General features: G+C 41.0%; 1 protein-coding gene across 7 annotated transcripts in view; it reads left to right on the forward strand.

Annotated features, from left to right (window-relative positions):
* The window catches only part of VPS13D (vacuolar protein sorting 13 homolog D), a 303,606-nt gene that overhangs the window by 184,477 nt on the left and 91,570 nt on the right, over window positions 1–27,559 (forward strand). For all 7 annotated transcript variants that reach the window (XM_017887998.1, XM_017888002.1, XM_017887997.1 and 4 more), the window contains 5 exons: window positions 1,259–1,408; window positions 2,675–2,771; window positions 4,989–5,137; window positions 16,383–16,517; window positions 17,948–18,115. In XM_017887998.1, the coding sequence (XP_017743487.1) occupies window positions 1,259–1,408; window positions 2,675–2,771; window positions 4,989–5,137; window positions 16,383–16,517; window positions 17,948–18,115 (699 nt within the window). The remainder of the gene's footprint in view (window positions 1–1,258; window positions 1,409–2,674; window positions 2,772–4,988; window positions 5,138–16,382; window positions 16,518–17,947; window positions 18,116–27,559) is intronic.

Genomic DNA, 27,559 nt, shown 5'->3' on the forward strand with positions numbered 1-27,559 from the left:
TACTTTTTTAAAAAAGTTGTTTTTTTTTTTTTTTTTTTGAGACGGAGTCTCGCTCTGTCGCCCAGGCTGGAGTGCAGTGACGCGATCTCGGCTCATTGCAAGCTCTGCTTTCCGGGTTCACACCAGTCTCCTGCCTCAGCCTCCCGATTAGCTGGGACTACAGGTGCCCGCCACCACGCCCAGCTAATTTTTTTGTATCTTTAGTAGAGATGGGGTTTCACCGTGTTAGCCAGGATGGTCTTAATCTCCTGACCTTGTGATCCGCCTGCCTCGGCCTCCCAAAGTGCTTTTTTTTTTTTTTTTTACTCGACACAGAGTCTCGCTCTGTCACCCAGGCTGGAGTGCAGTGGTGCGATCTTGGCTCACTGCAACCTCTTTCTCCCAGGTTCAAGTGATTCTTCTGCCTCAGCCTCCTGAGTAGCTGGAGTTACAGGTGCCTGCCACCACGCCTGGCTGATTTTTGTATTTTCAGTAGAGACAGGTTTTCACCATGTTGGTCAGGCTGGTCTCGAACTCCTGACCTTGTGATCTGCCTGCCTCAACCTCTAAAAGTGCTGGGATTACAGATGTGAGCCACTGCGCCTGGTCAATAGCTGATTTTTTAACCGGTGAATAAAAATTGTATATATTCGGCCAGGCATGGTGGCTCATGCCTGTAATCCCAGCACTTTGGGAGGCTGAGGCAGGCGATCACTTGAGGTCAGGAGTTCGAGACCAACCTGACCAACATGGAGAAACCCCATCTCTACTAAAAATATAAAATTAGCCAGGCATGGTGGTGCATGCCTATAATCCCAGCTACTCAGGAGGCTGAGGCAGGAGAATCGCTTGAATCCGGGAGGCAGAGGTTGCAGTGAGCCAAGATTCCGCCGCTGCACTTTAGCCTGGGCAACAAGAGCGAAACTCTGTCTCAAAAAAAAAAAAATTGTATATATTCATCATGTACAACATGATGTTTGGAAATATTTTTAGGTGTGGAATGGCTAAATTGAGCTAATGTATGTATTGCCTCACCTACTTATTTTTTTGTGGTGAGAACACTTAAAATCTATTCTCTTAGCAAAGCACTCCCCTAATGAAGTCTGTTGTTATGACCGCTAACTTTTTATGACTGCCCTTTTGTGAGCTGCTATTGAGATCGAGTGAAATGATAAGGGTACTCTCTGAGCAACCTGTGCATTATGACGCCCCACTCAAGTGTAAAAATGAAAACTGAGCTACTGTTTGTTTTTGCTTTGCTACCTTTCCATGGCCATAGGTGGACAATCAGCTCATTGGTACCACGCAGCCCTTCATGCTCTATGTGACTCCCCTGAGCAATGAGAATGAGGTCATTGAGACTGGCCCAGCCGTGCAAGTCAACGCAGTGAAGTTCCCCAGTAAAAGTGCACTGACCAACATCTACAAGGTGGGCTGATGGAGGAGGCTGGTGGGTTGATGCCATGCTGGAAGGTTGATTTGTTCTCTCACAGCCAAGTCTCAGAGCAGCAGTGCCGGATGCTGATGGGAATAGCTCTGCAGGGTTAAGCCACGTGTGACATAATAGATTGTTTGGAGGAATTGACAGGAACGCCTCCTTCTAGCCCTTTGTATTCTCATTTGTGTTTTCAGTGACCTTGCAGGTGATAGTTTGATAGTACTGAGTCCATATAGGCCAGAGTCCATATTCATCAGAATGAAGTCACTGTAGGAAAGTATAGCATCTTCTATATAGGTCAAGACCAGGCATGATCCAGATCTGTTATTAGAAACAGAATAACCCCAGCTGGGCTCACTGGCTCTCGCCTGTAATCTCAGCACTTTGGGAGGCTAAGGCGGGTGGGTCTCTTGAGCCCAGGAGTTTGAGACCAGCTTGGGAAACATGGTGAAACCCCATTTCTATAAAAAATACAAAAATTAGCTGGACCTGGTGGCAAGCACCTGTAGTCCCAGCTGCTTAGTAGGCAGAGGTCCTGAGCCTGGGAGTTTGAGGCCACAGTGAGCCACAATCATGCCACTGCACTCCAGCCTAAGTGACAGCGTGAGATGTGTGTCTGCGTGTGTGTGGCCACACGAGCGCACACACACAAAGAATAACCCTGAAATATTGGGAAAGGGCTATGATGGGTCTGACTTTGAGACAGACGTGCTGCTACCTAAGTTACCACACTGTTTACCAAAAGCAGCAGATAGTTACAAATGATAAACTTTCTTTCTTGGAGGGGTCTCCACGCACAAGCTAGCTGTTCCAGCAGCAAACTCTGGAAAAGTGGGAGCCAACCAGGCGTTGCTTCCCATATTTCTGGTCCTTTATCACCAGTGCTGATGGGACCAAGCCTGCCTGTAGCCCTTGGATCCACAAGCCCAGCCATGACGCTCCTTAAATTAGCTGCCATCCATCTGAGCACACACCATAAAGTTCATCCACCACAGTGCATCTGAGGCTGGAATCCTGACTAATGAGGCCCAGATTTCCTGGGAACCAAACAATAGAATGGCAACCCATCTATTAAACATCTTTTGGAGTTTTTAATCATAACAATATAGAGAGAGATAAGCCAGAAATAATTTGGCATTATAGTTGTAAAGTCACGTGATTAATGAAAGCATACCATGTCATTGAGGCCTTCTTAATAGCACAGATGAATGTTCCTTCTGGTGTTCACACTTTAAATCAGAATTTCTTTATCTCTAGCATCTGATGGTCACAGCTCAGAGATTCACAGTGCAAATTGAGGAGAAACTGCTCCTCAAGCTGCTAAGTTTCTTTGGCTACGATCAAGCAGAATCAGGTAATGTTGAATGTTCTATGTCTGTGTCTGGGAATTGGTCCAAAGATGGTATTTTTTGAGTCTGTTTGTAAAAATAGGTAGTCCCTTGGTGTCTCATAGGCTCCCTTTCCACATCTCAGCCTGAGCTAGGAAGCTATGGCTTGTGTTTCAGTTGTGCTTTTTCAAAGTATTACTTATTGTCTGAGTTATCTCTGTGAACTAAAGGAGCCATTCAGAGGGTCTTCTGGAATCCCGGAGTATCCGGTGGTACACCTTTGGGAAGCAGTATACGATTCCTCTTTGCTTTGCATTTTTTTTTTTATTCATCTGCTCTAGGATGACAGAAATGATGTTAGTCATTTAGCAAACCACTTTGTTTCCTAACCTTTGTTTATTAAAGAGACTCCAGGCCAAGAATCAGAAATCCTTTTGGCAGTTCCTTTGGTTTAGTTGAGAAAATAAAATTGGCTAGCCTCAATTCGTTAACTTTTGACATCCAAACCCTTGTGCTTTTCTGTAATTACAAAGGTTTCTACTTATTTACTCTCTTCTTTGTAGAAGTGAGTAAGATAAGCTATTGAAAAACCCAGGTTTCCAGCAGTGCCACAGAAATAATTGAGCTGTTGCTTCTTTTAGATTCTTCATCATGGCCTTTCCTCCTGCTTTTAGATGGGCTTTTCAGGGCTGTGTATACAGCTTAGAAAAAAGTCAATAATACTCAGTCTTTTGAAGCCTAAACTAAATATTGAGCCTGAAGAAATGATAAGAAAGAGGCTTTTATGTTTATCTGCCCATGTTGGCTAGAGAAAAAAAATCACTGGGAATGTGTGTACACATGTACATACATACACACAATGCAAGAAAAATATTTTTGTTCTTTTTATCCCAGATGTAGAATTTAAGCTTTAAGAGTATTTGGGATCAAGAGCAAGATCCTGTCTGTTTAATGCTGTGTTTTCCACTTTGGGTTGGAACGCCAGTGTTTATTTGTATTCAGACAGCCACTTGGGAGCCTGCCTGCCAGGTATCCATTCTGTTTTGGTACCTTCCTGGGAAGTTTTACTTTAAATTTGATTCGACATGCTTTTCTTGTAAATTTTCTTGTAAGTTGCTGTAATAAATTTCTCCTCAAGCATGGATTTAGATTTTTGTAAAATCCTTGCCTGCCTTTCGCTTGAGTGGGAGCTGACTAAGAGGTTGCTTCCCGTATTTTTGGTATATTGTCACCAGTGCTGATGGGATGGGACGGAGGCAGCATGCAGCCCTCAGATCCACAAGCCCAGTCCTGCTGCTCCTTAAAGTACCTGCCATCCTGTCTGTAGCTGTTTCTGCTTCCTCAGCATAAATGGGCAGGTTTCTGTTGCAGTATCATTTTTCTGTAAGTAGCACTGATAATAGCTTACAATATAAATGTGTTTGATAAGTAGGTATGTGCAAGCTCCCTGGTTTTATTTCCAAGGCACATGAAGCCAAGGCAAAATATGCTGCCCAGTTGGGTGTGCATACAGCATCAAGTGCAAAGATCACATTGCCATGTTGTAGCCCATGCTACTCCTTTTATTTCATGGGATGGCAAGTAAAAAAAATCTGCCTTGACACAAGTATACATATGTAACAAACCTACACGTTGTGCACATGTACCCTAGAACTAAAAGTATAATAACAACAAAATATATATATATATATATATAAATCTGCCTTGATTGTCCTATTTAAATGAATATCCACCATTTGGGAGACAGGTTGCTGCTTGTAGTGATGTTACATCTTTACAGCCCGCAACCTGATTCTTTTTCAGGCATTATGTTTCACTCAGATTCATGAATTGGTGATGCTCATTTTGATTCAGTTACACTGCACTCCAAGACTTATTTGGATATGATCCTAGGAAAATAAATTTAGATAATCTGGGTCATTGATAATAACACTGCTAACAAATACACCTGTGGCCTTTGACTTTTCCATCTGGATGATTTTTTCCAAAGATGACATCTGTTGGATGGTATAGAGTCACAAGTTAACATGCCAGTCTTCTTTTTTGATAAACAACACAAAACAGATCTACTCTCACAAAGAATGGCATCAGAATACTATACATGTCACTGTACCCTCGCAAACTAATTTGAGAGTGATAGATGGTTTCCTTTTTTTGATTATTTTTTTCAATGTGAATACAAGGGTTTGGATCATGAGACTAAGAAATTCTTTTTTGTTTTTTAAATTCTGCTTTTGTACCAGAGGTGGAAAAATATGATGAAAACCTCCATGAAAAGACAGCTGAGCAAGGTGGAACACCAATTCGATACTACTTTGAAAATCTCAAAATCAGCATTCCTCAGATCAAGCTAAGTGTGTTCACCTCCAACAAGCTCCCATTGGATCTTAAGGTGAGCTGCCATTTGGGTAAATTTTGTAGATGATTTTCCTTGGAAAAGAATGAGTGTGTTTGCTGTCTGTTGTTTGTTGTTGTTGTGCGTGTGTGTGTGTTTGTCCCCCATCATCATTGATAGCAGACATTTTATTTTACAGATTTCCTTTTCAGAAGGTTTATTGACTCACGTGTATTTGTCTTTAAAAAAAAAAAAATTAAATATGACATTGCCAGAGATCAAGGAGAAGCTTAAGAGATTCACAGATAATTCTGTAAAACCCATTTGCTCTCTGTTTAGCTCCTGGCTTACCTCAGTGAGATACCTTTTTCCTAAAGTTGCGTCCAAGATCAAGAGAAAAAGCAAAATCAAGACAGCATCTTCCTTTTGTGCCCGAGGCCTGCTCACCTTCCTACTTCTCTCTTCCTAAGTATCCATCCCTTTTTGAATGAGTGTCTACCGCCTTTAAAGTAGACTCAGCTCACTTACCCACTGGGATGTGGCTGCCTCTACCACCACATCAGGATGAAACCCTTAGACCATCTTGATGACTACTTACTAGACACAGCCTGAACACCATCTTCATTTTCGGCAATAAAGTATATCTTCATTAAGGAAGAAAGCTGGGATTCAAATCCAAGCCTGTCTGATTCTAAAGTCTATTTTTTTTTTTCACTATACTGTGCTTCCCCATAGAACATAAGGAACCAGAGAATTTTAGACCTGTGAGTCCTCAATGATGTACTTGCTTGGTAGACTGGGAAATTGAAGGTCAAAGTGTTTTGTTAGTCAAGCCTGTGTGGCTAGGCAGTGATAAGAGCAGAAGTGGATCCAGGGGCGTTAGAAAGTCTTTCCTTAGTTTGAGTCAAAGTCGGCCCACCTGCAGCTTGGACCCATTGGTTCTGGTTTTTCACCCGGTTGCACTTAAAGATGATACTCAAGACCTCCACCTTCCTACTAACCGCCAGTCCAGGACTCTTCCCACTGCCCCATGCTGCCTCCTCTAAGATGCTACAAGATAGTCGTCTTGCTGCGCAGGAACAGCTAGAGATATGAGCAGATAAGGAGGAAGTCTAGGGTCCTAACTTAGATGCCTGCAGGGGCTGTGCTGGCAATGGCAGCGAGTGGAGCCGCACACTGGAGCAGTGTCATATCTGCCCGACCAGGAGAGCCCGCTCCATCTGAAGGGGCTGCCACAACCCACTCCAGCCGCATGCTGTCATGGAGGAATGTGACCCTGTGTTGCCAGATCTTCAGATTTTTAAAGAGAAGCCGGAAATCTGGATTTTTATGTGGAATCTCCTGGTTTTTAAACATTGGCAACCAATTCAAGTTTTTTGGTTTTTTTTAAACCTAGTGAGCCTAACAAAACACATGTGTGGGCCTCATGTGGCTGTGTCTGCCAACTCACAGCTTCTAAAATCGACACACAGGTAATGAGACAGTAGTCTGGTCAACATCAGATCACATTTGGGTAAGGGTAGGGCAACGGTGACTGCACTGGGGTGGCGAGCTGGGGCCGAGCCCCTGGGAGTGCTGGTGGGGACCTGGAGCAGGAATGGCTCTTGCAGCCATCTCCGGAAGAGTGCAGCGTGCCCTTCACTCACTGCCCTGTCTGCTTCGTTCACTTTAATTTCATGTTTCCCAGGAGATTAAAGATAGTTAGCATGGGAGTGAGGGGAAAACCATGGGAAAACCACTATCTTGCTAATATCCACAAGTATCCACTTGACTCGTGTGACCTTTGGAATGGGTTTGTTTGATAAAGTATATATTCACCCAGAGCACTTGGCACTTGCCCAGCAAACCAATGTGAAGCATTTCCTGAGGGTTGAGGACTTCTTGTTTTTAAAATCATCTTACTAAGAAACACAGACACCTAACTATTCCCTTCAAGTTGCTCCCAGCAGAAAACTCCCCAGACTGAGAAAAGCAGTCTGATTTTCTGCAGTCGAAGTAGCTCCAGCCACCCAGTTATATGGGAGTGATGGTTGTGTGTGCGCTCGGCATACAGTCAACGAAATCATTTCAGTTGAATGTTTCATCTGGCACTGAATTGAAGGAACATTTTCAGGGCATTTTTCAAATCATTGTTAAACAATTACACGGAGCAGCCATTTGATGAGGTGTGTGGGGGGCACGCCGAGTGTAGTAAGTTCATGTTTCCAGCAGGGTGCGGGGAATTGGGACTAACGAGTTAATTCTCAGCTTGTGGGAGTCACATTTTACTGTGTCTTGAGTCTCCTAGTGGAGTCTGGGACTCATAAAATAATGCCATTTATTCAAAGAGTTTTCTAACAGGGTAATATGCCTTTATTAGTAGCTCTTAGAAAGGGTACTATGCTCTTTTAGATGAATATATAATGGCTAAAAGTATGTGCTTAGAAAATGGAGTTCTGTCCCTGAACAGGAGTCACGAGAGCCTGACTAAAAGGTAAACCACGTCTTTGGTATTGAAGGAATAATTATCTTGATTCTCCTGACTCCAGGCCAGAAGTGAGACTGTCAGAAATCTCAGAGGGAAGTCTTCAGGTTTACACTGAGGGTACCTTGTTGCCAGATAGAGTGTCTGTTCAAAAGGACTGAAAGCAGTTTCACATCTGCTATCTCAATTGGGTTCCTTACTCTGTGATGGAAGAATGGGGAGATAATAGTCCCATTTCACAAATGCAGAGACCAAAGCACAGCATTCCTCCCTGACTCCCCATTCTCTCCGTTCTCCCAAGTTTGCGTGTTAGAAAGTGGCAGAGTGATATTGAAAATGCCAGGTAGTTTATATGTGTTTCTGGCTTTTTTTAAAGATCAAAAGAGGCCAGGAGCCTTTAAAAGATTTCACGAGGTGGCCTACAGCAGTCCTTTTCCATTCAGAGCATTGGGGTATTACAAAAGAAGGGCTTTAATTGAGCAATCTAGTTTGGAAGAAAACCCACATTTTAATGGTCAGAGTGAGAGGGTGGGGTTGGGGAGTTTCGAACAAAGACACTATTTAAAAGCCTAAAACTGTCTTCTCAAAGGCTTGAAATAATTTGTTGGGAAACTTCAGACCCTTTACTTTTTTCCTCCCCTCCCTAAATAAAAACCAGATTTGTTAAAAGGAAAAAAGATCCAGTATTGTTAATTGTATTTCAGAAAGTGCCAGAGAGGGAAATATCCCTGTAGTTTTAAACATTGTCCCAAGAGGGAAATAGGCAAATACTCTGCTTCACATAAACAGTCTCTATGTACCATAAATAAACCTTTAAAGAATGAATTCCAGACAGTTTTGTTTAGTGCAGGATAAACTAAGAAAGGAAAGGACATGGCCGAGGGAATAGCTTGGGATCTGAGACCTTATGGTATGTAGACAGGTATTTCTTCTTTCAACTCGATGAAGTTTCTGGAAGACTTCAGCAGTTTTCGTGTGGGGAGATAGAAATAGATAGTTTCCTATTTTTATTAGGAGCTTATGAACACAGGATTGCCTTCTCCAAATTCCATTTTATAACAGGAAACTGTCTGCTGCTTGAGTAAATAAGCATCAACTTTGTATACTACTGTATTTGATTAGTCGTTTAGTTACTACAAGAATAAGCCCTGTTTGGCTCGTTCCCTCATCTCATCGACTTTGACTGACCAGATCAACCTGAAGGTGGCAGAATAATTCATACCATTGGGCTGTATCTCAGCTTTTTCAAAAGCAGTAAATGACTCGGTAAGGATAACTTTTACTTAAGGGCCAGAATATTTCCTTGATTCAGACCAAGCACCTTAGTCATTCAGAAAGGTAATAGTGTCTGTGATGAAGGTTTTGACATTTCAGTAGAGGTTTCAAAGTCTTTGCTACTTTGTGTGGTTCTTTAATATTTGGTTGCAAGGACGAAGTTGGGGTATAAAAGCTTTTTACCTTGAGCCTTTGTTTTGATCTCATTTTCTCTTCTCTGAGAATAAGGTAATGCTCAAAGTAGTATTGACAAAACAGTACTGAACTGATTGTCAGTACCCTGTTTCCCAGCATGTTTATTTTATGGCTGTAAGCAAAGTAGTTGAGCTTACTGAACCTCAGTTTCTCTGCCAGTGAAATAAGGAAAATAAGGCCTGCTACGTACTTTATCATCACTCACCATGAGGTGGGGTGAGGCATGGGTGAATGAATAGCAGAATGTTTTTCAGGAGAAATAGTATCCTCCATTCTGGCTTTCATGCTTTCTACCTAATAGGTAGTTGCTATTGTGAAAATGTACATATTCAAGTCTAAGATGAAATAGCTAGCCATATGACTTTAGGCCATCCACTTAGCATTTCTTGTTTTGTTTATACCAAAGAGAGAGAGAGAGAGACAGTTAGGTTGAATTAACTTGATGTTGGACTTTTTTGGGGGGTGGGGGAGACAGGGTCTCACTCTGTCACTCAGGCTAAAGTGCAGTGGCACGATCACAGCTCACTGCAGCCTCAATCTCCTGGGCTCAGGTGATCCTCTCACCTCAGCATCCCAGGTAGCTGGGACTATAGGTGCATGCCACCACGCCTGGCTAATTTTTGTGTTTTTTGTGGAGACAGAGTTTTACCATGTTGCCCACGCTGGTTTCAAACTCCTGGGTTCAAGTTATCTGCCCACCTCAGCCTCCGAAAGTGCTGGGAAAACAGGCGTGAGCCACTGGGCCCAGCTCAACTTGAGGTTGCTATTAATCTCTAAGATACTCTGAAATGACTTAGCAGGAGGTTATCAGTGACTCCCCGAGGCACCAAATCCAGTGACCTTTCTCTCTAGCCTTATCTTTGCAGCATCCTCTGCCATTTTGACATTGCTGACTTCCCTGTTGTTGACATCTGTCCTTTCTGGTTCTCCTCTTGCTCTGTTGCTTCTCTGCCTATTTCTGTTTTCTTTTCTTCTATATCTTCTTTTCCTGATCTGTATGTTAAGGGTCCAGATATTTCTCTGTGAACTGCCTGGTTATGTCACTTGTCTATTTTTCTGTCAGGCCTTTTATCTCTTCTAATTTTAGAAGCTCTTTCTAAAAGTATGTCTTTGATGAAAGTTGTAAGTATTTTTTCTTCAGCTTTTATCTTTTACTTTGCTTTTGGGGTGTGTGTATGTGTGTTTGTGTTTAATTATACAAGAGGTGTTTATTTTTATGTTGTCAGATGTGTTAGTCTTTTGCTGTTTTGAATCTAATTTTTTTTTTGAAAACTCTGCATATTCAGAGAAACTTCTCTAGTAACGAACTGTGGAAATGATCCCTGAAAGTAGTCTTGAATCTGAATTTTGAGTCACAAAAAAGTTTTCCCTCCTCTCTGCTTTTAAAAAATTTCACCTTTTCTTCCATTATATGATTTAATTTCAATTAAACATATTCTTGTTCCAAAATAATTTAAGGCAGTCTGAGAAGACACATGCAAAAAGATTAAAATATAAGTAAGAAAACAGAATAGAAATGTCATTAAGTTGCACATGAAATTTTAATATATAATAAAGAGATTTTAATTCATTGGGGAGTATATAGACTTTTCAATAATGCTATTAGACTCAATCACAATAGAAAAAATATAAAATTAGATTTATTCTTGACACTTTATGTAAGGATAAATTCCAAGTGAATCAGAGATTTACTGGTAATATTAGCATGAAAAAGTGTTTTTATATTCAGTAAGGAAGAGTATTTGGCACGCCTTGTAAACACCTTGAAATATCAATCATTTTAAATGAAGATATAATCAGAAAATAGACCCATATCCAGAGATTGTTAACCAGCTTATAATAAGCAGACCCATGCCAGCTGAGAACTTCAAGAAAAGACAGATAGTGGGGATGGGGATGGGGACTGTCCATGTGAAGCCATTGGAAAGCTACCAAAACAGCCAGGACTTGAGAGTTCAAGATTTATGAGAGGAGAGAAACTCAGTAAGGTGAGCCCAACATTTATTTTGCTTTTATTCCTGAGACTTTTTCTGATTTGTAAGCAGTGTGGGGAGAAAGGTGAAGAAGCCAAGCAGAAAGCAGCTGCCAACAGGCAGAGAATGCAAGTAAAGCTTTTGGCAGTCTCGTGGGGCTAGCAAAGCAAAACTTAGACTTCATTGCTGCTGAGAGAGCTGGTAATTGAAGGGCTAATATCTTACAGAGAAGGGACAAGCAGACAGCAAACCCCAGTAATCTGAGGTACTTTCTTGATTGAGATATTTGCTGATTTCTAAGTGACACCGTATTTTCAGCAGTTTTGTGGTACTAGGGAGGTTAAAAGTGGAGGAATGGCATTGGTTTTCATTGAGACTGCTAAAGGACTACACCAGGCCTCATAAGGACTGAAATATACCAGAACTTAGGTAAAGACTGAAACATAGCCTTGAGAAAACCCAAACCCTGGTTGATTTAGGCATTATGCTTCTTACTCTAACTGCTTGCCAGAAGCTAAAAACTCATCCAAAGTCTCTGTAAGTTTTCATACAAAATGTTGCATTTAGTCACAAATTACCAGGCCAAGATGAGATGAGACCAAGAGAAAAAACAAACACTAGAAACAGAACCATAGATAAACTGGATGTTGGTATTTTTAGACAGAAAATTTAAAATAATTTTGAATGTATCTAAGAAGTTTACCGGAAAACTGTAATTTTTTTAAAAAAAGTTATCAAATAATAAGGGAAAATTATAGATAAGCACTTTTTCATGAATATAGAGGAAAGAAATCTGAACAAAATATTAGTAAATCAAAAACAGAAATATATAAGAAGGCTAATATAACCAAATTGGTTTTATTCGTGGAATGCACATTCAGTTTCACATTTGCAGATAAATTTGGTAATTTACCACATCAACAAGATAAAATAGAATATGATTACTTAAAATGCATAAAAGTCATTTGACAAACTTTAACATCCATCTACAATAAAATTCAGCAAGCTAAAATAGAAGATAACTGCTTTAATCTGTTTAGGTCTATCTATTAAAAAGCTACAACAAACATCATACTAATTGGTGATAGAGTAAAAGTTTTTTCTTGAGATAAAGGAAAGTTACCCATTATCACCACTTCTTTCACCGTTACACGGGAGTTCAGCCAGTGAAGTAAGTCAAGGATGATCTTTTTGAAAAAGAAGTAAAAGACGGGTGGATCACAAGGTCAGGAGATCGAGACCACCCTGGCTAATACGGTGAAACCCCGTCTCTACTAAAGAATACAAAAAACTAGCCGGGCGACGAGGCGGGCACCTGTAGTCCCAGCTACTTGGGAGGCGGAGGCAGGAGAATGGCGTAAACCTGGGAGGCGGAGCTTGCAGTGAGCTGAGATCCGGCCGCCGCACTCCAGCCTGGGCGACAGAGCCAGACTCCGTCTCAAAAAAAAAAAAAAGAAAGAAAGAAAAGAAATAAAAGGTATAGGAGCTGGAAAGGAAAATAAAAACTTTGTTATTTGTAGAAAGCATGATCGTTTACTAGAAAATCTAAAAGTATTTTCAGCTAAGTTATTAGAATAAGTAAATTTAGTAAGGTCACTAGAGACAGTATAGAAAACTGTTGTATTTCTACATGTCAGCAATGATTACAGAGAAAAGAAAAATTCGGAGGATATTAAGAAAACAGGTCTGGGTGTGGTGGCTCACACCTCTAATCCCAGCACTTTGAGAGGCCTAGGTGGGAGGATCTCTTGAGCCCAGGAGTTCAGAACCAGCCTGGGCAACATAGGGAGACCCTGTCTCTACAAAAATGGAAGTTTGAGAGGAAGGGAGGGAGTGAGGGAGGGAAGGAGGGAGGGATTGAGAAAAGGGGGAGGAGGAGAGAGAGAGATGAGAGGGAAGAGGAGGGAGGGAGGGAGGGAAAGAAAATATTAAATACTGTATCATTAACTATTATTGTGTAACAGATGACTCCAAAATGTAGTGGTTTAAAGCAACCACCATCTTATTTGTTTACAATTCTGTGGGTTAATAATTTGGGCTAAACCTAGCTGGATGTTTCTTCTGCTGGTCTCACCTGTGGTTATTCATATGGCTGCAGTCACCTGGCAGTTAACCGAGACGTAATGGTATGAGATGACCTCAGTCCCATGTCCAGCGGATTGTTGCTGGCTGTCAGCATAACCCCTTTCCGCATGGTCTCCCATCTTAAAGGAAGCCACTCCCAGCTTCTTCACATGGTGGAAGCATCAAACAGGCAGCGCAGAAGCTCCAAACTGTCTTGAGGCCTAGGCTCAAAGGTCACACATTATTATATCTCTCGCTTCCTATTGGCTGAAGCAAATCACAAGGCTAGTGAAGATTCGGGGGAGGGAACATAGACTTAACTGCTTGACAGAAGATGCAAAGAATATGTGGTCCTTTTAAATCTACCACAGGTATCTAAGAATAAATCCAATGAAAGACGTGTAAGACCTCTACACAGAAAACAATTAAACATTGCTGTGAAAAATTAAAGACCTACATAAATGAAGGGACATACCATGTCAATAAGATGGAAGATTCAGTAAAGTTGTCGTTGCTCCTCAAACTGATCTGTAGATTCAATATAGTCCTGATGAAAATTCCAGCAGTTTATTTGGAGGCAAATTGACAAGCTGATTCTAAAATTTCTCTGCAGTTGAAAAGTGCAAAGAGCAGCTAAGGTAATCCTGGAGAAAAAATACGAAGTTGGTGAGAGCTTACGCTCTTCGATTTCAGAAATTATTACAAGACTACAGTAATTAAGACAGTGTGGCATTAGTAGAAAGCAGCAGAGCAAAGTGAAACAGAAGAAATGAATCCAGAAATGGATGTATAATACCATCACGTGACTTATGACAACATTTATACCGTACTGCAGTAGTGAAACGAATGATCTTTTCAATAAATATTACTTAGTTCAATATTTATGAGGAAAAAATGAATCTTGGCCATGCCCTCACACCATACATAAAAATAAATTCTAGGTGGAGTGTAGATTTAAGTGTGAAGAGTAAAACAATAACACTTCTATAAGTAAACATGGGAATATCTTTATGACGTTGGAGTAGACAGTAATTTCTTAACCAGGACACAGAAAGGTCTTACCATATAAGAAAAGATTGATAAGGTAGATTTCCTTAAAATTAAGACTGTCTGATCATTAAAAGACACCATTTAAAGAGTAATAAGACAAGTCACAGAATGGAATAAGATATTTGTGACACATCTGTTCAACAGAGGACTTGGTATACGGAATATGTAAGAACTCCTACAAAGCAGTAACTCACTTCAAAAATGAGCAAAAGACTTCAATAAACACTTCACAAAAAGATATCCAAATGGCATATGCATATTAAAAGTTGCTGAATCTCACTTCTCAACAGAAAAGAGACTACACTGAGGTATTATTACACACCCATCAGTTTATCTGTCAAAACTATACTGAGATACCATTACACACCATTCAGATTTTCTGGGTTTTTTTGTCATTGTTTTAAGCAACGGGGTCAGCCACGGTAATCCCAGCACTTTGGGAGGCTGAGATGAGTGGATCACTTGAGCCCAGGAGTTGAGCAACAGAGCGAGACCCTGTCTCTAAAAAAAAAAAAAAAAAAAAAAAAAAAATTAGCTGGATGTGGTAGCATGCACCCATAGGGGGAGGCTGAGGCAGGAGGATCACTTGAGCCCAGGAGGTCCAGGCTACGGTGAGTCAAGATCCCGCCACTGTACTCCAGGCTGGGCAACAGAGACTCTGTTATTCTGTTTTTGAGAAGGAAAGAAAGAGTGAGGCAGGGTCTTATCTTGTCACCCAGGCTAAGTAAAGTGGCATGATCTCAGCTTAGTGTGGCCTTGACCTTAAAAGTCCAAGCAGTCCTCCTCCCCCAGCCTCCTGAATGGCTGAGACTGCAGGCAATGCCACCATGCCCAGTTAATTTTTAAGCTTTTTGCAGAGCCAAGGTCTTACTTCATCACCCAGGCTGGTCTTGAATGCCTGGCCTCAAGCGATCCTCCCACCTCAGCCTCCAAAAGTGCTGGGATTACAGGCATGAGCCACCACTCCTGGCCATATATCTTTTTTCTAAAGAAAGCTATCTATACTAAGTGTTGATGAGGATGTCGAATAACAAGGGATCTTGTAGACTGCTGAATGGAGCATACACTGGTGTGACCACTTTGGAAAACTGTTTGGCAGAATATATTAAGATTGTACATGTACATTCTTTATGACCCAGTTCCACTGCCAGGTATATGTCCAAGAAAAATGCATAAATGTACCCCAGAAGACATATCTAGGCAGGGAACAGTGGCTCACACCTGTAATCGCAGCACTTTGGGATGCCAAAGCAGGCGGATTGCTTGAGCCCAGGTGTTCAAGACCAGCCTGGGCAACATGGTGAAAACCCTTCTCTACAAAAAATACAAACATTAGCTGGGCATGGTAGTTTGCACCTGTAGCCTCACCTGCTAAGGAGGCTGAGGTGGGAGGATCACATGAACCCAGGAGGTCAAGGCTGCAGTAAACTGTGATTGTGCCACTGCATTCCAGCCTGGGCAACAGAGCAAGACCCTGTTACCTAGTCTGCCGTAGACATGTCTAACGTTGTTTATAGCAGCATTATTCATAATAGCAAAAAGTCTGAAACAACCCAACTTTTCAACTTTTCATCAACAATGGTGATTAAATACATTGTTTTATTCATGCAATGGAATATTATATGGCAATGGACGTTAACAAACTACAGCTATATGCAACAATCTAGGAAACTCCCATATGTAATGTTGTCTATGAGAAGCCACCCACAACAAAGTGCATACTGATGATTCTATTTATATGCAGTTTAAAGCAGAAGAACTTACCTTTGGTGATAGATGTCATCACCGTGGTTGTCTTTGGGGAAGAAGGAGGGAGGAGGGAGTGGGAGCGTTGTCATGGTGGGTAGGCTGCTTCCAAGATGGCAATAACAGTTTGCTTTCTGATCTGGTGGTGGTCACATTATTGTGTTCACGGGAAAAATCGTTTGAGTTTTGAACTATACATTTGATTAGTATACTTCTCTGTGTGTGTGGTATACATCAGTCAAAAAGTAAAACACGACAAACACTCAGATACAAAACAGACAAAAGGAATTTTGACACAAACTAATAGTGTTTATTTCTGTGTGATGTATGTGACTTGAGTGATATATGTCTGTCTATATATGTATTTTTCCCTAGTATTTTACTTTTATAGTTATAGGGAAAATCCTTAAACATCAAAACCTGACCCTCATTCGAAAGTTAACATGACTTGTAGCTTTAATGGAATCTAGAATTATAGTATCCCAGAAGGCCATCACATGACTTAAGTATGTCATTTCCTTTCTTCCCTAATTAGGCCCTAAAAAGCACCTTGGGATTTCCTTTGATACGGTTTGAAGATGCTGTGATTAATCTAGATCCATTCACTCGGGTACATCCCTATGAGACCAAGGAGTTCATCATCAATGATGTCCTCAAACATTTCCAGGAGGTAAGACTTGGAGAAGTAGTCATTGGCTGGAGCATAAGCAGAATGTTTGTTTTAGTTGTTTGAGAATTTTGGTTACTAAGACATTACTAGTGAGAACCCAGTTAAACATTTCAACTCTGTTATGTTACGGGTAGGTCACTTCCCAAGAAGGCCATATATGTCATGAAAATTCTGAGACAGTACATTTGACCTATGAGCTGTTAGTTTCATCCCTCAGAGCTACTCTGAGGGGTTTCTGCTAAATTAGTCACAACTCTTAATGGTTTAATTGATGCTTTAATAATAACAAAATAATGTTTTTGTTTCCCAGGCATGGGCCTTCTTTCAGCAACTACACTCATGTTTTTAGAGTCTGTGGGATCCTGCACTTGGGTTGAACTTGAAATTTTTTAAATCACATTGGACATTTTCCATTTTGTATTTATTATCCAGACTGCAGAGATCAAAAAGTAAAAGCAAGGCATATTCTTCGATGAATAGACAGGTCAAGATCATATCAAATTTAGTAGCTTCCAAAGTTAAAATATATTTTATTCTCACTTCCTTTTTCTCCATTCCGCCTTTCGTTTTTTGATTTTCCTAATTGGTGATATTTCTACCTAACTAAGGAAAGTGATACAGCAGATATCACTGGAACCTGGGATCAGGCAATTGGAAGTATAGAAAGAGTGGAGGGGGCCAGTCATGGTGGCTCACACCTGTAATCCTAGTACTTGGTGGGAGGCCAAGGCAGGAGGATCACTTGAGCTCAGGAGTTCAAGACCAGCCTAGGCAACATATTGAGACCCCGTCTCTACAAAATATCGAGAAAAAAAAAAGATTAGCTGGTTGTAGAGGTGCTTGCCGGTAGTCCCAGCCACTCGGGAGGCTGAGGTAAGAGGACTGCTTGAGCCCAGGAGGTCAAGGCTGTGGTGAGCCATGGTGGTGCCACCTCACCTCAGCCTGTGTGACCGAGACCCTGCTTCAAAGAAAGAAACAGTGGAGGTTGCTTCATAAGTCTGTCCATGCCTTCTTCAGGTCCGCTACCCACACCACAGCTTATGAGAGGAACTGCAAATCTACCTCTCTTCCTCACTTTCCTTTATAATTCTCCCTGCTGGTGATTACTTCTCTGTTTGTAGGCATGATGAAAAGGAGAGTATGATGTGTTCATAGCAAATACTCATAAGAATGCTTCCTGTTTCATAGCTATTTTTATTCTTCTAACTGGCTTTGAAGAGTATGTGTATTGGGATATGTGTATTGGGAGAAGCTTAGGTGGTGCTCCTGAAAGGAGATTATTTTGCAGTTCATGAAGATTAAAAGCTAATTACTGATAGTAATGAGAATGGAGGACAAAATAGATTTCTCACCTTTTCGCTTGGGACACTGGTATCTGCAAATGTAAGTAGACGCTGACTGGACTTTTCTCTTCCGATTCCATTTGCCAGGAACTCCTCAGCCAGGCAGCTCGAATCCTGGGATCAGTGGATTTTCTTGGCAATCCTATGGGGCTTTTGAATGATGTCTCTGAAGGGGTTACTGGACTGATAAAGTATGGAAATGTTGGGGGCCTCATCAGAAATGTTACACACGGAGTATCAAACTCTGCTGCCAAGGTAAGGAAATAGAGGTGAAATTCCGTTGTAATTAACCTCATGAGTCCTCTACAGTACTACAATGTCTTTTATAGTTAATAGGCTGTGAGAAGTTATATTCATAGCTTTTGCTTCATTGCCCACATGCCTTGCCTTTTCCTCACCTCCCATCACCTGCCACCAGGTGCACTGAGTCCACCTCTAAAATACCTCTTCCTCCTTCCTCTCCGTTGCCACTGCCTTAGTCCAGGCATTGTGTATCTCTTACCTAGGTCACTGCAATAGCCCCTAATGCCCTGGACCTTTCATGATGACCCCTACACCTTTCATTGTGCCACCAGAATGAATTCACTGAGTCATGCCATTCTCCTGCCTGAGATCTACCAGTTATTACCCACAGTTTATAGGGCAAGTCCAAACTGAAGTACAGCCTTCTGTAATGACACAACCTTTTAAGCCGCCTGAATCCAGCAGCAGACGGACAATGATGTCATTCTCCAGTATCTTGCAGCTATTGACTGGTTTGTTCACTGACATCTCAATTTGTGGACATTTTCTTAGTTCACTCTGTATTTTCTGGCAGGAGCTGATTCTATGTGAAGCTAGAAAAGGTGAAGTGAGTTGAAGGCAGTTGCTATTTGACTACAGGCCTCTAAAGAACTCTGCTTTTTTGCTCTTCCTTTCATCTGAACACACTTTTCTTGTTGAGACTGGCTTTTTCATGAATGAACTCATTTGGAGGAAACACCTGTGCTCTCTGCTTATTTACTGTAGAGAGAGCATTTTTGTAGTGAGATCATAGGTGTACTTGTCTCACGGGCTGATAGGACGTGAAAAGTAGCTTTACCAAAGAGATCTTTGTGGCACTGAATAGAAGTTTATCTTGCAGAGCAGGTAAGAGAGTAGAGTTGAATGGCATTTCTATGTGGTATGGTATTCTTGTTTATAATGTGTGAAAGCTGAGAATTTATCCTTTTTTTCCCAAACTATTTTCTAGGGATGATAGATTGGTCAGATCAGTTCTGTAGGATTATCGAACCAGACCAAAGTGTGCTATTTGGCTTGTGGTTCAAAATAAGCCACAGTCTTTTCTTTCTTCCTTCCTTCCTTCCTTCCTTCCTTTCTTCCTTCCTTCCCTCCCTCCCTCCCTCCCTCCCTCCCTCCTTCCTTCCTTCCTTCCTTCCTTCCTTCCTTTCTTTTCTTAGACAGAGTCTGGGTCTGTCGTCCAGGCTGGAGTGCAATGGTGCAATCTCTGCTAACTACAACCTCTGCCTCCTGAGTTCAAGCAATTCTCCTGCCTCAGTCTCCCAAGTAGCTGGGATTACAGGTGGCCGCCACCACACCCAGTTGATTTTTTGTATTTTTTGGTAGAGATGGAGTTTTGCCATTTGGCCAAGCTGGTCTCGAACTCCTGATCTCAAGTGATCCACCGACCTCGGCCTCCCAAAGTGCTGGGATTACAGGCGTGAACCACCGTGGCTGGACGGCAACAGTCTTTTAGAGAGACTTTCCCACTCACGGTTTGAAAGCAGTGAGACTCAGGTTCAAAGTCTGAACTAGTGTGTACTTTTCTGCCTTGAATCCTTTCTCACACTCCTGTGGCCCCTTACCCCTCACGCATCATAAACCCTCATAGTGGTAACACAGAGTCCTCACCCTTCTTGCTTTAGCTCTTGGACTTGATATAAATGAATGAATTTAAATATTCAGTTGTAAATGCCCAGTTAACGTATTTTATTAAATTTTATTAGCTTTATTGAATTCTGATTGACATAAGAAAGTCTTCTTGGTTTTATAATTTGTTTCTTTGTTTTTGTACCCTGGGCTTTACCATAATTTAAAAAATGAAGATGCTTATGGTTTAACAATAGGACTTCCTCACTGTGGAATAGAAATGCACCTACTTTACAGGTTTATTGTGAGAACAGAATGAGGTATGACGTTACAAAAATTTTGAAAAATACAGAGTGAAGAAGATAAATAGGTCATTACTTTGACTGTAATATTTGCATTGAGACTTGAGCCACCAGGAAGCCATTAGTGCTCCTGAAATGAAATCTATTATGAACTACAGGGAAGGAGGGTCGGGGCACTGAGAGTAGGAGAGTCAAACCCCATCAGGACCAGTCTGACTCTTAGGAACCTCCATAGTTCACTGGGTTAAGAATGAAGAAGCTGTTCACATGCCTGTGACATCTCAACAGGAGAGACCTCCTAGGAGTTTCTCCAGAGTCTCCTGGCAACATCCTAGTGAAAGGATTGGCCCTTTCTTTGTTCTCCTTGGTTTGTGGAAATCTCGTTTGTTTCCTGGTTTTCTGTTTCCCCTGAAAACTGTTTTGAAGCTTGAGGGTCAGCATGAGATTATAACTTAGGCAGAAAGAAAGGGCAGTGTCCTCCCTACCCCCGTCCTCACTCTGGATCTATATGAAGGCCTGGGGGAAGTGACAATACATTTTATTAGATATTATGCTTTATATGATGCTGGATTTACATAAGGGTGTTGCTTTCCAGGGAACGAGTCCCCTTGAATGGGAACCTCCCTTTCCATAGGGTTGGGCTCCTTCATATACTTGTCTTGCCTTTAATAAGCTACTAGTGTGGGAGCCGCAGGCTGCACCTGAGGGGATTGCTATGTAATTTACAGGCATAGATTGTGTATTAGTCCATTCTTGCACTGCTCTAAAGAAACATCTGAGACTGGGTAATTTATAAGAAAAGAAGTTTAATTGACTCATGTTTGTGCAGGCTGTACAGGAGGCATGATGCCAGCATCTGCTTCTGGTGAGGTCTCAGGAAGCTTCCAATCATGGTGGAAGGTGAAGCAGGAGCAGGTGTCTCACATGGTGGGAGTGGGAGCAAGGGAGAGAAGGGGGAGGTGCTACATACTTTTAAACAACCAGATCTCATGAGAACTCGCTCACTATCATGAACACCAAGGGGATGGTACTAATCCATTCATAAGAAATCCGCCCTTGTAATCCAGATACCTTCCACCAGGTCCCAGCTCCAACACTGGGGATTATAATTCAACATGAGATTTGAGGGACAAACACCATGCTGTATCGCATTGCTTAACATCAGGGATACATTTTGAGAATCATTTCACTGGGTGATTTCATCGTTGTGCGAACATCATAGAGTATACTTACACAAACCTAGGTGGAATATAGCCTATTCCTCACCTTGGCTATCTGGATAGCCTATTGGTCCTAGGCTACAAAACTGTACAGCATGTGAAAGATATCTAAACCTAGAAAAGGCACAGTAAAAGATAATGGTATTATCTTATGGGTGGATCGTCATATATGCAGTCCTTAGTTGACCAAAATGTTATTTGGCCATGACTGTATTTTGATACCATCAATCTTAGGTGTGTTTACAGAGATATAAAAACTAGTTATATCTCTTAAGATGAGAAAGCACATAAACACAGAATTACCACTTCTCATAGGAAATGGTACCTCTAAATGGGTCTGTCAGTTGAATACCCATTCAGGTCATCTGTGATTCTGCACATATGTGGTTGGACTAAAGATGTGCATTTTCTTAAAAGTTGTTTTAGGGGAATGTTTTGTTTGTTTTTCTGTGTACACCAGAGGAGTTTGAGGAATTACAAATGACCACAACAATCAACTGTTGGCCTGTGGCAATTATCCTTTAAAGAATGCCTGAGTTCCAGTGATTAAAAAAGGGCCAGAGGGGACAGAACGGCACCTCACTGAGCCCCTGCCAGCGCACTGCACTTCACTGCAAAGACCAGAGGGCTTTAGCCTGGTTGAATGGGCTTTGAGTGTGTGGAGAAGCTCATAAACCTCTTAAATTAATTGTAAATATTGGATAAGGGTGCATTTTTCTGGGGTGAGGGTCCACCATTTCTTTTGTATCCTCAGGGAGAGATTCACGCCTCCAAAGATTGTAAGCCATTATTGTAGACATAGGCTTGTACCCTGAGGGGAGCATGGGGCTGGTAGTCGGAATGCCATTACTTTCACTGCATTTCTACCTTTAAATAATCTTTTCCTCTGTTAAGAGATTTGTTTTTAACATGTATGAAAAGATGATGGTAACTTCCTACCTCACGCTGGCCTGAGGAGCAAAAGAGATGAAGTATATGAAACCCAGTGAGGAGTTAAAAGGAAATTCATTCTATCACATAAGAAGATAATAGACCTGTAAGTTTTAGTCATCTATGGATAGATGCACAAATTTTAAATTTCAGGTCTATAGGGTATCCACTTGTGGAATGTATTTCTTTTTTCTCACCCCAGAGCATTCCTACAAAAGAAACATCTCATTTCATCTTTGTTGTTTAATTTATTTAATATTGGCCTCAAGGAAATATACGTAGGAAATAACCTATGCCCTTTTATCTCAGTTATTTCTCTTTGCCTGTCTTTCTCATCTCCCAACCCTAGAAATCAGCATATGGATTCAAATCTAAGATTTAAGGCTTAGCCACCAAATTGTGAACATCCAACCCATGACTCCCCTGCCTGGGTCTTGGCAAGATGACTCTAGCCCTTAGTGGAACTTCAAAGATCTGATCTCATTCCTGAGTCCATGGCAAGGCAATCGCTTCTGGAAGGACTTCTCTGAATGTGATTTATTTAAGAAAATGACAGCATTTCATATTCCAAACCCTTATCAGAGGAGAAAGTTTCTTTCTGCCGCATGAGTTGCAAGAAGTATACTTTCTTCTAGTTGTGTGTCATGTGAATATCTGCAAGACACTCTAACGTCTTTTAAAGGCAGAGAACTGGGAAGGCCCCCTATTGATTAAATTTCCTCTCTTATAGACTCTAGCTTCATTAGTACCTTCATTCTTGTGTGATATTTTCACATACATAGCTATCCTCAAAAAAATAAAGTACTTTTTAAACTAATAATGTCTCAGATATTAACAATACAGCAAATGATTCCACTGTCTTTTATGCCCCTGTAGAAACTGTTTGGTCTGCACAGCTGTTATCTGGTCTTCCTAAGGGAAGAAAGCCGACAGCATACTTAATTTCTTCCAGCAAAGGAGAGAAGCACTTTCAGTCATCACTAATGAACCCTCTGCTCATTCTGTTCGACTTTCCATCCCCCTTTTTTTGAGACAGAGTCTCACTCAATCATCCAGGCTGGAGTGCAGTAGTGCAATCTCGGCTCACTGCACTCTCTGCCCTCCTGGGTAGCAAGTGATCCTCCCACCTCAGCCTCCAGAGTAGCTGAGATTACAAGCGTGTGCCACCATGCCCAACTAATTTGTATTTTTAGTAGAGACAGGGTTTCACTATGTTGGCCAGGCTGGTCTTGAACTCCTGACCTCAAGTGATCTGCCCTCCTTGGCCTCCCAAAGTGCTGAGATTACACATGTGAGCCACTGTGCCCAGCCTCATTCCCCTCATTATGTCTTTATCAAGTCCAATATAGGATGCTTTTGATTCTGGGTACTTTTTGATCCCATGTTTGTTTTGATTCTGTGTTTATGAATACAAATATTTTTGTAATTTGTCATGTTCTTAACTGAAATTATTTTCATAGTGGTTATTTGCTGATCATGTAAATTAGAATTCATTGTTCGTTGTTTGCTATATGTTAATTTTACTGATAACTTTTGTAGTTGTGTGGTAGTTTTCTATTTTTCTCTTTTACTTTGTGGTGTTTACTTCTGCCAGGCCCAAATTTCCCAGCTCAAATTCTGCAGATCAAATTTTTGTCAAGGAGATGTGAGTTTTCTGCCAGTTTTTAGTTAATGCATTTTATTCTATGTTGTTTTAGCCATTGTTTCATTGTCTTAAATCAGTCTTGTTTTTTATGAATTTGACAAAGATCTAATTTTTTAGATGATTTCTTGGCGCAAACAGCTTTAGTAGGAAAAGGTGTAGGAACAGGGTTGAAACCCTGCACTTCAATGTGGAATACATACTAATGTACAGACATTTGTGGAGCACCTTCTGTTGGTTAGGCTTGGTGAGAGACCCTTCGTATACATTGTCTTGTATGTGTTAAGCTCTGTTCTGCCAGTCAGGAAACTGGGAGTTAGAGAAGTTAAGTCTTCAAGGCCACACAGCTAGAGGTGACGGGGGTGGATTTGAATCCAAGTCCAGCTAATTTTGAAGGTCTTTTTTTTTTCTCACAGGATGTTTTTCCTTTGTGTTTGTAAGGCATTCTTCTAGACACTGCAGAGAATATGAAACATGAATGACTGCTGACTTCCCAGCAGAAGCCTCTTATTTGACATCACTGTGTAACTGGTCAGGGTCACTATCATCGCGTTCTTGGCACAAAGCAGGCCCTCGGGAAGTGCCGGTGCCCGCCGTCATTCTGGTGTTAGGTTATTTGTGGTTGTCACCATCTTTATAGGCAGTAAGAACCTTGGCCAGTGCAACCATGGTTTTACTTATGTGATGCCATTTAATCATCAGAATTACCTGGTCAGTAGCTGGATGGGCATTTTTAGCCCCATTATGTAAATGAAGAAACTGAGGCCCAGAGAGGTCAGGTGACTTTCCCAAGATCAGCCCAGTCACTGCAGAGCCGAGACCTGGCTCTTCTGTACTGGCATCTCAGTTCTCATTTTTAATTAGACTTTTGAGATATCACTTAACTACAAGATTTATTCTAGACATGCCTCTATATGTTAAATAAACCAAAAAATAAAAAGCAAACCAAACAAAAATCTCTACCTAGTCTCACAATGATCTTTGATAACTTTTAGGAAAACTGTCTGAAGATAAATACAAGCAAGTTGAGACTCAGAAAACGAGAAATTCAGACTGTTCAGATAGTTCAGTAGAAAATCTAGCTAGGACTTTAAATAACATTTTGTTCCATTTCTTTGGTTTCTATTTGGGACAGCATTATGGAGGAGCTACTTCTCTTTGAAGCAAATCTTCCACCAGCCCTTTGTCCCAGGACACCAGATTTGGTGCCTAGCCATGATCCAGTGGAAACTGACTTTCCTGTCCCTGCACAGAGACTCTCAGCCAGCCCCTGCCATCAGCCAGCCTTCCATCATATATACTGTGACCTTGTTGGGGGGAGAGAGGTCCATCTGCCTTTTGTTTAAGAAACAGCATTTTTTGTTGTTGTTTACTTTGCAGTCACTATATTTATAAGGCTCAAACAAAACTAAGAGCAATGTTTATTCAAGGTGAAAGTTTTATCTTTGCACAAAAGAATGCGCTGAGTGAGTCCCTGCATGGATTCTGAAGGCGAAAAGGCAATTTATGACTTGTATCTGTTTTTGTCATTATGTATGACTGTTCCATTTTATAGTTGAGCTGATTATCCCCATAATAGCTTTTCCATGTACCTATAAGCAAGTAATAGGTGAATGCCTTCTCATAAGCAATGGCGTTTTAGTGTATTTAAGTTGGCACAAAACTTGAGGGTAAATGAAATTCACTTCAGACAGTGATCTTTCCCTTAGAGAATGTAGGGCTTTCTATTTTCAAAAGGACTTTGATCCTAAATAAGTCTCCCAAGGGATTTCTTTTCCAGCCAAGAGGAGGTACCTTCAAGTTCTTGTATGTAGGGAAATGACTCAAATTTTGGCATCAGAATTTTGTTTTATTTTCCTCTGATAATCTTGAGTACTAAAATGATTCCCTTAGTCTGAGCTCTTTTTGGTTAGAAGCAAATTTTAGATGCTGAATGACCCACCCTAACTTGGGCAACTCTCAACCATCTTGGAGGACCAGATAAAAGTATATTTGTGGGGGTGGGGTGGAGTGGTGTCATGAGAACCACAAGTGACCAAAATTTACAGGCGGTCCCCATGTACCCCACTGAGCAGCCTCGCTCATGAAGGAGCCAGGTGAGCAGGGTTTAGCTTTTCCCCCTTTTCCACCCTCATCAGGCAGCTCAGTAACCAGAAGTGACAGAGCAGGGAATGAGTGCTGTCACTATTGATGTCCTGTTTTGAAACAGAAAGAAAAGTTCAAAACTTCTTCATTTCCTAATGGTAGTTCAGTTAAGAACAAGCTTCTTCAGATTTCTTTTTTTTTTTTTTTTTTAGGGCTGAACATGTAATATTTTGAGAGGAATTCACTTGATCTTCCAAAACTGGAGCTTGTGTGGTGGAAAAGTATGTTCAGTTGCTAAGTTGAAAAGACAGAAAATATTTGTGTCCCCCAAAAGTAGTGGTTTTCTACCCTAGTATAAACATGGTTTTTAAAAGAATCATATGCCCAGGCTTTCTTAGGTTGGCTGGTGACCCTCAGCATTGTGGTCATGCATCCCTTTTCTAGAATTCAGCATTCTTCATATCAGTCTCTGGCCTTTCTTGAAAAATTGTGACAAACTTTAAGTGATAGAAAATTTTCAAGATACTCACTCTGTTTGGAAGATTCTATTTTTTAAAAAGAGTCCTTTCTCTCTTATAATTGTTCTTTCTAAAAGCCTATCTCCATCTTGAAGAAAAGCTAAATCAAAGTTTATTCTTAGGAGAAAAAAGGAATGTCTTGGTCAATATCACACTTAAAAATCAGAAAGCAGGCTGGGCGTGGTGACTGACACCTGCAATCCCAGTACTTTGGAAGGCCGAGGCAGGTGGATCACCTGAGGTCAGGAATTCGAGACCAGCATGGCCAACATGGTGAAACCCCACCTCTACTATAAATACAAAAATTAGCTGGGCACACATGCCTGTAATCCCAGCTATTCGGGAAGCTGAAACAGGAGAATCGCTTGAACTCAGGAGGCAGAAGTTGTAGTGAGCTGAGATCGTGCCACTGCACTCCAGTCTGGGCGACAGAACAACGCTATTTCTGTCTCAAAAAAAAAAAAAAAAAAAAAAAAAAAACACAAATGGGAAGAGAAAAGCCATCATTTATTAACTCCTGCATGTCAACTATGGGCCTAGGATCTTTCCCTATGCTCTCTCATGTAACTTTCACATATACCCAATAGGAAGGAAAGAAAGGAGGAAGCGAGGGAGGGAGGGAAGGAGGGAGGATTAAGCCCGTTTTACAGATGAGAAAAATTAGACTCAGATTTGTCAGGAACCTTGATTGAAATTTAATAATGACTCACTATTGGAGCTAGAAGTCTTTGAAAAAAATTAATTTGGGAGGCAGCCTCTATTTTTCCTCCATACAATGCAACTTCTCAGGTATAATCTTTTACCAAACTCTAAACATTGTAGAAGCAAAACCACAAGCCGTTGGAAACAACATTGCTTAAAAGTAAAACTCAAGCAGTCTTCCATTCGTTCCCAACTTTAACACCTCTGTGTTGGGCCTTGGACATTTCCAACTGTGATTTCTCAGCTTTCCGAATTAATCTTTCCTATCTGGAAATCTCTAATCTAGTGTAAAAGGGTTGAAATGGGAGAAGAGGATTGGGAGATTTTTCTTCATTCAAATAGAAAATGTATGACTCAAAAGCATTTGAGTAAGCTGACCCAGATGATGTTCCTGATCCAAGATTTATTCAAATTTTTTTTTTTTTTTTTTTTTTTTTTTTTTTTTTTTTTTT

Source organism: Rhinopithecus bieti, unplaced genomic scaffold, assembly GCF_001698545.2.
Source record: "Rhinopithecus bieti isolate Rb0 unplaced genomic scaffold, ASM169854v2 scaffold_16234, whole genome shotgun sequence".
Lineage (NCBI taxonomy): Eukaryota > Metazoa > Chordata > Mammalia > Primates > Cercopithecidae > Rhinopithecus > Rhinopithecus bieti.